The 10,428-nt window shown below is 42.8% G+C and overlaps 1 protein-coding gene across 1 annotated transcript in view; it reads left to right on the top strand.

The window, feature by feature from the left end:
• The window catches only part of LOC116401259 (protein PTHB1-like), a 61,458-nt gene that overhangs the window by 26,456 nt on the left and 24,574 nt on the right, over positions 1 to 10,428 (top strand). The window contains exons 9-13 of the mRNA XM_031879578.1: positions 1,674 to 1,688; positions 7,515 to 7,655; positions 8,821 to 8,916; positions 9,082 to 9,254; positions 9,384 to 9,536. Coding sequence (XP_031735438.1) covers positions 1,674 to 1,688; positions 7,515 to 7,655; positions 8,821 to 8,916; positions 9,082 to 9,254; positions 9,384 to 9,536 — 578 coding nt within the window. The remainder of the gene's footprint in view (positions 1 to 1,673; positions 1,689 to 7,514; positions 7,656 to 8,820; positions 8,917 to 9,081; positions 9,255 to 9,383; positions 9,537 to 10,428) is intronic.

The raw sequence follows: 10,428 nt of genomic DNA, 5'->3' as shown, positions 1-10,428 counted from the left end.
TGTGTGTGTGTGTGTGTGTGTGTGTGTGTGTGTGTGTGTGTGTGTGTATGAGTGCCTTCCTGCTCCATTTGACGTGTCCTATAGGTTTAACTGCAGCTTTCACTCAACATCGATGCTTTTAGTTCTTTCTCGCTTATTATTTTTTCCCTCCCTTCCTCTTCGTGTTGTTCTAGCCGTTTGATTTTTCTTTTTCTCATTTCATCCCCGTCGACTTCTTTTCTTCGGCGGTGCAGAGTGGTAAGAAAAGGGTCGAGACAAAGTAATGACAGAAAGTGTGTTTTGGGATTAGATAACGCTGCTCAATATGAATGTATTTAAGGATGGTGTTGAAGTCATCAGGGTTGGATCAGCCATACAAACCCCACCTCCATGCTAATGCGCTGCTGTATTAAAGATGATGAGATATGAGAGCGTTTCTTACACAGAAACCTGTTTTAATTAAAGTAGAGAGCACCGTAAATCACCACTCAGGCCTCAGACGCACACGAGGAGGTTAGTGATGCTGTATTTGAGTGGATCCAGTTTAATAGGAGACAATATATTGTTTGCTTGACATGAAATGACAATTATATATAGCAATTCAATAAAAGACCGAATCCTGCCAGAGTTATTACAGGAAAGAGACGCAGCAGTAAGGAAGCGTGATTCTCGTCGGATTTAATAACATGTGAACCCTCTGACTCAGCACCTTGGTGCCTTTTCATTGCCCCCCGCTACCTGCCATCTGCTTCTCATTCAACCTTCGCAGGAAATCCTCTTCGACCAATCAAATTGGGCCCTAATCTGCCAGACTTCTATTGCAGCGGCCCAAAGGTCAGAGAAGCAGGAGGCTGTTTGTTTGAATCCCGCAGCAGCTGGAGGAGATCTGGCCGTGAGAATAAAAGATGCTCTCCGTTACCGACAGAAGTTAAATAGTTTCCTTTAAGCATTTTCTAAATATTGCTCCTCTGATTGACAGATAGGAAACTCCTCGAAATAGGACACAAAAGAAGTTTTAAATTTTTGACTTCCACATGAAAGTTTATAAAAAACCCTCCGTAGATATCTACACGTAGCATGAGCGCTTTGTGGAGACCTCAGGCTGTTCTCATACAGCTTAGCTTAGCTTAACCAAACCTCTGCTACGCTAACACCAGGTGCTATATGATATAATGAAACGAGTATTGCACGATGTTGAGAATGTACTATTGCATATGATCTGGATATTATTGTTCCCAGTAGAGGACAGTTGAGGTGTTCACTGTCTTCAGTATGAATATTTCTGAAGTACGGTTCCTTCTCTTGAGTCAAGAGTTGAACTCTTTCAGAAGCGTAGATGTCTTTTTTCTCCACATTCCGACAGACCAGTTTTCATACTCGCCCCTCAACGAGCAGCTCTTCAGATTTTTTTGGTATTTGGACGTCTTATCATATTCGGGATCGGTTTGGCTCTCTGCTCTCCTCCAGCGGTACTTTCCAAGTGTGCGGGAAGCAGAACAAAGCAGAGTGTTTCAGTTTGTGTATGAATCTATATGCAGGGAGAAGGTTTCCCAGGGAATCCCCTCCTCTCCAGCTCTCCAGTGGTTTCACTCTGAATACATCTAGAGAGGAGTGATACCTCTCCTCTGTTTCTGGGATCTTTGTCTGAATCTTCTCCTTTTAACCTTTAACTCTCCTCCTCTTCCTCTCTGCAGAGCTTAATCCTAAAGGTAAGTGTTTGGTTTGTAGAGCTAGATAGAATAGAGCAAGTAGAAACACACACACACACACACACACACACACACACAAGTAAAAAGACAAACATGCGCTGTAGACATACACGTATAAATGTATCTGCTGTATTTTGAGACGTACATTTCAAAATTCTCTTTCACACAAATAATAAAACTACACTATGCATTCCAACACACACACACACACACACACACACACTACTGTATATACAGGAATAGACCACTGCCTACTGTTTATGTTCCTGCAACTTGATACTTGGCAATGGTCTGTACACACACACACACACACACACACACACACTTCCTCACCGTATGGAATAAATAAATATCCATTTATATTCTTTTATACTCTGAGCAGTTTACACAGAAATATCATCTGTTCCACATACACACATACAGGCGTACGGAAACGCATTGATTCGTATGTTTCAGCGCCGCCACACACACACACACACACACACACACACATATTCCTGCAGTAGTGTTCCTAGTTGTCAGCCAGTGTTTGTTTTAGTCCGTCTGAGTTTGTGTGCTTTGATACAGAATAGGATGTCCTGTAATCTATAGTGGGCTTAGAGGCCCTACAGTAGCGCGCACACACACTCGCGCGCACACACACACACACACACACACACACAGTAGTGTACCTCCGCTCCTAACTCCAAATTATGTTCATATGCAGATATTTTGCATCAGCCAAATACATTCTCGGGTAAACGTAACCTGCCAAAAGGATTTCCTCATAATTGTTCTGCAGATAGCTGTTACAGCTGCATCAGTCAGCGTCATTTGTGTCAATGTGAAATATATCAGAGATATATCAGAGATGGCCTCTGTCAGCCATGTTTTCTTGCACGGCTTCGCAGCCGCAGCCTCGTCTTCTCTCCGCTGCATTTCTTCGGCCGCTCTGGCTCCAATAAATACGGCTGAATGTCAGAGTTAAGTTGTGATTCAAGAAACATATCTCTTCTAAGTGGTTAGTTTGCCTATTTAAGATGAGAACAGTTGATGCAAAAATGGTTGCCATTTTTTTTTAAACAGTGTGTCCCCAGAAATTGTGTTTGAGAAACCCTGATCTAGAGCGTGGTGCGACCCAGAGGCGCAGACTATAAACTCTAAATCAGAAACAGCCTGTAGTTCTTCCTTGTGTCCAGCTACGTCGCTGTCGCGTCTAATGACGGCGCTGGATGCAGGAAGAACAACATTTCTCCGTCGATTAAGCAGCAATTTATCGCTTCCACAGACTGCATTTACCATCAACACCGATCACACACGTACATTAACCCCTTTACACTCCAGGAAAAGATCTCCGTCATTATCACACAACAGAAATGTCGGATCACTTGGAAGCTGAAAGACAGAGATGTGCGACAAAGAACAACATTTATCCAGAAACCCACACCTGGACTTCCTGTCTCAGTGGGCCGTTTAACGCTCATCACCCAACACAGAATAGCTGCACATTAAGGAACAGGATTTGTAGAAGACCGTGCTGTGACTGAGTGTATCACAGAGGAAACGATAAAAAGACACACACACACACACACACACACACACACACATAAAGAATGAACATATGTGGTCTTTCCCTTGTACACACTAAATCACACACACATGGCTGACATCACTGCAGCTGTGGTAAGAACCTGATCCTGTACAGTGGTCCTCTACTCAAATAAACTCTATGGTCCCCTCCTTCACACACACACACACACACACACACACACACAGCAGCGGTGCTAAATTCAGGCGACATCCACACGACTAAACGTGCTTCTTTTTAAAACGCGTATCTTCTGCTACGTTTAGCCGATGGGCCACACTACTCAGGCGCTCTGCAACCCATGAAAACGGAGACATTTGGAAACGCTGCTGATGCCGTCTTAGTTTGAAAACTCAGAGGTTGCGTTGTAGTGTGGACGGGCAGAAACGGGAATCTTTTATAAAGAATAATTTGTTATTATTATTATTTATTTAGTATTGTATCAAACCTGTCACGATAGAACAAAAGTCCAAACTTAGACACCACTACTTTAAATTGTGATTAAGATATAACTTTATTAATCCCTTTCATTAAGATTACAACAGAACAGCAAAAAACAACAGAATAAATATATAACATATATGAACAATAGAAAACCAATTATTGTAAAGTGATACTGACACTGCAAAATAGAACACCATAGCAATAAGAGTAAGTAAATATACAATGTAACGCTTTTCACTTGAAAAAATTAAATAAAACACCAAATATTAAATGTGTCTAACGGCTCATAATCACAAACTTGCAGGATAAGTATTAGTGTTATAAAATGAATATACACACACTCAGACACCACTACTTTGACTTGTGATTAATTCCCTTTAATAAAGGTATAATCTTAAATACATTGTTTTATTACGTAACATGCACCGGTACTTTACCCCGTGGCCGGTGCGCGGTCTGTATTTATGCTAGTTTGATTGATTTTATTATTACATTTTTTCCCGTCTACATTCTGCATAGACCCGCCTACTCTGCCTCTGATTGGCTCGTACTCGTACTTTGTAAGATTATTGCTGACAAACAACATTGTTGGAAGGTTGGTCGGGTTTATGATTTCAACCGGATATTAATGTTTTCATAAGGACGGCAGAGTTCATGTAGAATTATGCACGTTGTCTCTGTGGATGGAATAAAATAATAGATCTGCTGGAGATTTAAATAATAATTAACCTTAATGTTGATATGGCACTGATAATGGCATTTAATCACCAGACTTTGAAGTCGATATTATTATTAATAATGATAATAATAATAACGAGGTTCTTCGTCGGGCCCTAATAAATGTGAATAAAGTTTAGAGTCAAAGGGGATAAAGATCTCAGGCAGATGTGGTTTGTGGGTTCATATCAGGCTTTTGGGGACACAGCAGCAATTTTGTGTTTGCTGATACAGAGCAGGTTGACTTATGGCTTACATTTGTTGCTGTAATTATATATTCAACAGAATACAGATGTCTGGAGGCCCGAAACAGCCTCACATGTGTTGGAAATTATGCTTTTTTATTTTTATAAGGAAGTTTGTGTTGAGAAATTGTAGTAAAACACACGCTGGTCGTGCAGGTAAATCTCTGTGAGGGTAGCCTGGGAATGTACAGCACGCACACACACACACACACACACACACACACACACACACTGTAATAATGAGTAAATGGTTTGAATCTGAGATGGAAACATGTTAGCCAACCTTTCATGACCTCACTCCCTTCCTCTTCCTCCATTTCACCTTCTGTCCTTCCATCCCTTCTTTAATGTCTCCTCCGTTGTCGAGTCATCTGTTTTAATCTCATTCATCTCCATCTCTTGTTTCCTCTCCCTCCCAGTGTCACTGACACTTTTTATTGCGCTGCTTATATCCCCCCCATCACCAACACCTGAGGAACAGAGTTTCTTGTTTTCATGTTAAAACTCTCACAGCAGCCTGTTTCCACCACAGACTGTATAGAAGTGGACGTAGTCGTCGTGACGTCACTCGTTGGTTTGTGGACTGACGTTATGAAGCCTCCAGTTCTGCGATTTTGCCGTCACCATCTTGTTTTTTTGGTACCAATGATATATAATATAACCATATCTTAATGATTCAAAATATAAGATGATTAAAAATGTCAGTACGTGGGTAAATATCGATCTACAGCACATGCGTTTCTGCCTATATATCCGTTCACTACATATCACATATACTTTACCTTAATCTGGACCATTTTCAAAAACACAACACACTGTTTTTACATGTAAAGGCAGCCAACGGTTTCATTCATTTATGTTCTGAAATTCATCTCTGAGAGACTTGAAACCTGCTTCACAGTGCAAATCATGTCTGCCCGATTACTGTAAGAGAACCTTTAAAACACATTGTTGTTTTAAAGGTGAATAATGGCCTCCAGAAAAGTGAAGTTTGTGTGATGTGTCGTAAACAAACAGATCTGGATCTGTTAGTTGAACCTTCACAATGTTTAAGACGAGAGGAATCGATCCAGAACTCAGGAGATAAACGTTTAAGTGTCATCATCACTGTGAGCGTCACTCCTCCAACACGGAGGAAGAGTTTCTCACTTCTGATTTTAAAATTGAGTGAAATTACTATACCTTCACTTTGACAACATGTGGATTTAAGCCTCTCTGTTGTGTTTGTTGGTGAACTTTTGAATGAACCAGGTCAAAGAGTCGGTGAGCAATGAAGAGAGAAAAGAGGACCACAGTCCTTCTTCCTCTCTGAAACTCTCTCTTCTTCTTACTGTTTATCTTGCCTCCACATCCTCTCTTCTTCTCTCTCTCTGCCTCCGTTCATGTAGTCAAACCTAAATTGAATTATTCACATAATCATGTAATAATTGCATGTCTGGTGCACAGTAGTTGTAGGTAATTATCACTATCTGTAACCACCTGGAACGTTCCATGATTCATCCGTCCCCTCCCTCCCACCTCGGCCGTCGTCTCTTGTAGTATTTCCCTCCCCCCTCCCAGTCGTTAGTTCCCCCCCCCCCCCGGGTCCCTCGCTCCATCTCTTCTTAACAACTGTTTTCCTCCATCACCCCTTTCCCTTCGCTCTGTTATTCTAGCTAAGTGTAGATTTCTGCCAAGCTCGGCACTGCTTAAGCTCAGGACATATATTATATATAGTTGGCCCTTAACTCCCCCCCCCCCCTACTTTTTTTTTTTTTTTACAAAACTTCCTTTTCGCCTCCTCGACAAACACTCCTCCAAACCTGGTGTTGAGTCTCTCGGCCTCGTAGCGCTCAGATGCTCTTGTAATGTGAATATCTGCAGTGTTGACGGTGTTAATGAATGTTAACGCGGCGGCTGTTCTTTGGAGAGAAAGAAGACGACGTGCCGACCGCCTTTGATTCGCTGTCGGGGAGTTCTGAGGAGATGGATGCCACTTTAGGGAAGTGGGCTGTGAAGAGCAGGGAGGCTGGAGAATAGTGTGAAATAATGCAGAATTAAGTCGTTGTTATTAATATTAGTAGTTGTAGTAGTACATTACAGTCATTTAGCAGACGCTTTTATCCAAGGCAACTTACAATTCAGAGTCTATCACATTTCTACGGGAGCAATTTTGGGGTTAAGTGTCTTGCTCAAGGACACATCGACATGCGACTAGCAGAGCCAGAGCCGGGGATTGAACCGCTGACCCTCTGATTGAAAGACGGCCCTGCTATCCACTTAGCCACAGTCCACTTAACCACAGTTGCCCACAGTCGCCCTACGACTAGTAGTAGTGGTAGTAGTAGTAGTCATAGTAGTCGTAGTAGTTGTAGTAGTAGTCATAGTAGTAGTTGTAGTTGTAGACGTAGTCGTAGAAGTAGTAGTCGTAGTAGTCATAGTAGTAGTTGTAGTTGTAGAAGTAGTCATAGTAGTAGTGGTCATAGTAGTCGTTGTAGTAGTAGTCATAGTAGTAGTTGTAGAAGTAGTCATAGTAGTAGTAGTCATAGTAGTAGTAGTCGTAGTTGTAGTAGTAGTCATAGTAGTAGTTGTAGTTGTAGAAAGTCGTAGTAGTCGTTGTAGTTGTAGTAGTAGTCATAGTAGTAGTAGTTGCAGCAATTATAGTTCCAGTAGAGGCTTTTCCAAAATAGAAAAATAAAATGTATATTTTCCAACTTCTCTGTTGACCAAAATAAGTAAATTATAATGAAGTCATGATCACTATTTATTTTTCACTTTTTAAATTGCAAAAAAATACGTAACCCTGACAAAGGGATCCGATGGAGAAAATGCAAAATAAAATCTTTCATTTTTGGTATATTTTCCTCTCTTCAGGAGTTCCCAGGGTTCTCCAGTCCAGGTTCCGTCTTCCTCTGGCGTTGCTGTGTGTTCCATCCTCTCCGGCCAAAACCACCAAGTTTAAGATCACCGTGGACACCAACCAGCCACCGGTCGACCTCAACTCCGTCTTCCCGGGTAAAAACGCACATCCACACACTCAACATGCAGCCATGCCGTTCTCACTTTCACAAACAATCGAGGATTCTGCATTTGAATCACTCGTTTTTCTATAAATCTAAACGCATTGTTCAGTTTAAGACTGAGGAGTGTGAAGTTTGAAGTTTGGCATGTTGTTTTGGAATACGTGAGCGCACACCTCTGATCCTTTGTATTGCTGCTGGTGCTGGTCAGCATGTTGATGAAGGTGGACCTGCAGGTTCACTGTGATTGGGGTGCATAAGTGCGTTTACTCTGGCACTATATAGTGCACTATAAAGGTCATCAGCTGCCATCAGCATTCATATCTATACAACCAATGTGTTCAGGATTACTATGCAAGTGTGTGCGTTGTGTTCACAGTGTCCTACATGATAGTGTGCTAACGGACGTCTCTGAAATGGGACACAGCATTTGAGGAAAATAAGAAAGGCACTCTAAAAGAAGAACATACTTTGATTTACACATAGTTTAGTAAGTGGGAAAGGGAATTATTTTACATCATCAAACCTTCAGAATGTACGTACAGCTCTCGAGATAACGACTGCTTCATTGCTTCACAGCTGTATCCGTGTGTGATGGTTGTGTTCTCACACAAGGTGGCGCAGGTTCAAACCCCGGTGTTTGTTCTGAGCATCAGAGATTAATCACCGAAGGTGCTCAGATTCTACAATCTACTTTTTTTAAGGCTGGCATTATAGTTCACATAAAGGAAAAGAGAAGTGAGTGCGTTACACGAAGTGAACGGAAACCCCGGAGAGGGAATGAGAGAACGTGTATACATTGACACGAGTAATCAACTGTTATGCATCTCTGTATTTGGTTGTGTATTTATGTCAGTGTGTTTATGCGTGTTTATTTATTTGTGATTGTGTGTGTGTGTGTGTGTGTGTGTGTGTGTGATCCAGCCCTGGGAATCTCTGTTCTGTTTCCCAGTTATCTGACAATCGGCTACAATCAGCAGCTCCGACGTCCAAACACACTCTGCTCATAAAGAGGCATTTGTTTAAGCCCGCTTGTATTTGTGTGTCTGTGGACAGTGTGACTGTATCTTGTTCACCTTTCTGTTGTTGTTGTTGGCGTCTCGCATCGTGATAGGCCGTCCTATCTGTCTCATCGCACTGCCGTCTGTCTCTCTCTGCAGAGTTTTCAGCGAAATCCGAAGATAAGGACAGGAATAGTTTGGCTTTCCACTTCCTGTCAGGAGCGACGGTGACCGTGCTGGCCTCCAAGACCTCCCGTGAGTCCTGACAACAACACCTCAACCCGCTACTATTTCTGCTACTATTTCATCCTTAAACCCTATTCAACCATTTAGATATCTTTAAATACCTTTCTGCAACCTTTTAATGCTGATACATTATTTTATCTCTTTCCCCACTTCACTACACATTTCATTTGTCAGAACGTTACCGCATCCAGAGCGACCGTTTTCAGGACATGTGGCTGGTGGTGAAGGAGTTGGTCCAGAGGTTCGACCAGCATTTCTCCAAACTGGGAGTCAAAGACTTCAAGAAGAGCTTCAGCGGCCCGCTCCCCCTGCAGGAGTACTTCCTGACTGTAGACCACCACTTCCAGGTACGCGCCGAAGCCGGTACCCCAGTTGACCTTAAGAGAGCTAAACAAGCATTCCCAAGTAAACAGGAAGTTGTCTTGTCTCCCTGTGTGTGTGTGTGTGTGTGTGTGTTTTGTGTGTGTGTGTGTTAGCTGCGTGTCAGTGCTCGACAGTACCAGGATCTGCTGTCAGAGCGGGCCGTCCAGTTCAGAGCCATCCAGCGCCGCCTGCTGACCCGATTCAAAGACAAAACCCCGGCGCCGCTGCAGAACCTGGACACACTGCTGGACGCCACTTACAGCCAGGTCAGAGGACACACACACACACACACGGGTCACATGGGGGACACCTGGATGGGGGGGATGATCGGAGGGGACAGCTTGTCCGATGCGACCCCGAGTCGTTTCCTGAAGTGGAACGTCTTTTGGGAAAAGGAGCAATTTGAGGTGGTTGATGTGAGCGACTCTGCACCACAGACTGTATATCACAAGTGGACATAGTCGCCATTTTGGATTACGGCCGTTGCCATGTTGGGTTTTCTTTGCCAACAAAAGTGACATAGAGACACCGTATTACGTCTCTGGTGTTGCTGGCTTTTGTATATATATACACTGTATATATATATATTATATTATATTTTTTATTTGTCTGACCCGTGGAGGTAAAGTTTACCTCTGAGAGTATTTCCCACTGTCCCACTCTCTTTTGCTGTCTTTCATTAACTCACGCAAAAACACACACACACACACACACACACACACAGACACACACACACAGCGATGACGTGTTGGCGTAGTTTTACAGTGTGAGAGCTGTATTCTGCTGATTTATGGACTTCCTCCCTTTTGGTGATTAGCTGTGAGCTCACACCCAGTTGGACAGAAACACAAAGTCACGTTAGTTTAAACAGACGCAACCTGTTACGGACACACTTGTAGCTGCACGCCCATGTGTGGACACTCTCTAGCTCTGTCTGTGTGTGTGTGTGTGTGTGTGTGTGTGTGTGTGCATGTGTGTGTGTGTGTGTGTGTGTGTAGTTGAGGTCAGTGCAAAGCTGATTTTGAAACAAAGCAGCCGTTAAGCTTTTGTCTTGCCCTTTGTTTAAGTTTGACGTATGGGAGGGTGGAACAGCTTTTATTGTCTCTGTGGTAGTGTGTGTGTGTGTGTGTGTGTGTGTGTGTGTGTGTGTGTGTGTGT

The sequence above is a fragment of the Anarrhichthys ocellatus genome, unplaced genomic scaffold (genome assembly GCF_004355925.1).
Source record: "Anarrhichthys ocellatus isolate YVR2014 unplaced genomic scaffold, GSC_Weel_1.0 scaffold299, whole genome shotgun sequence".
NCBI lineage: Eukaryota > Metazoa > Chordata > Actinopteri > Perciformes > Anarhichadidae > Anarrhichthys > Anarrhichthys ocellatus.
The sequence above is the reverse complement of the archived record's forward strand: the minus strand, read 5'-3'. Positions and strand labels throughout refer to the sequence as shown.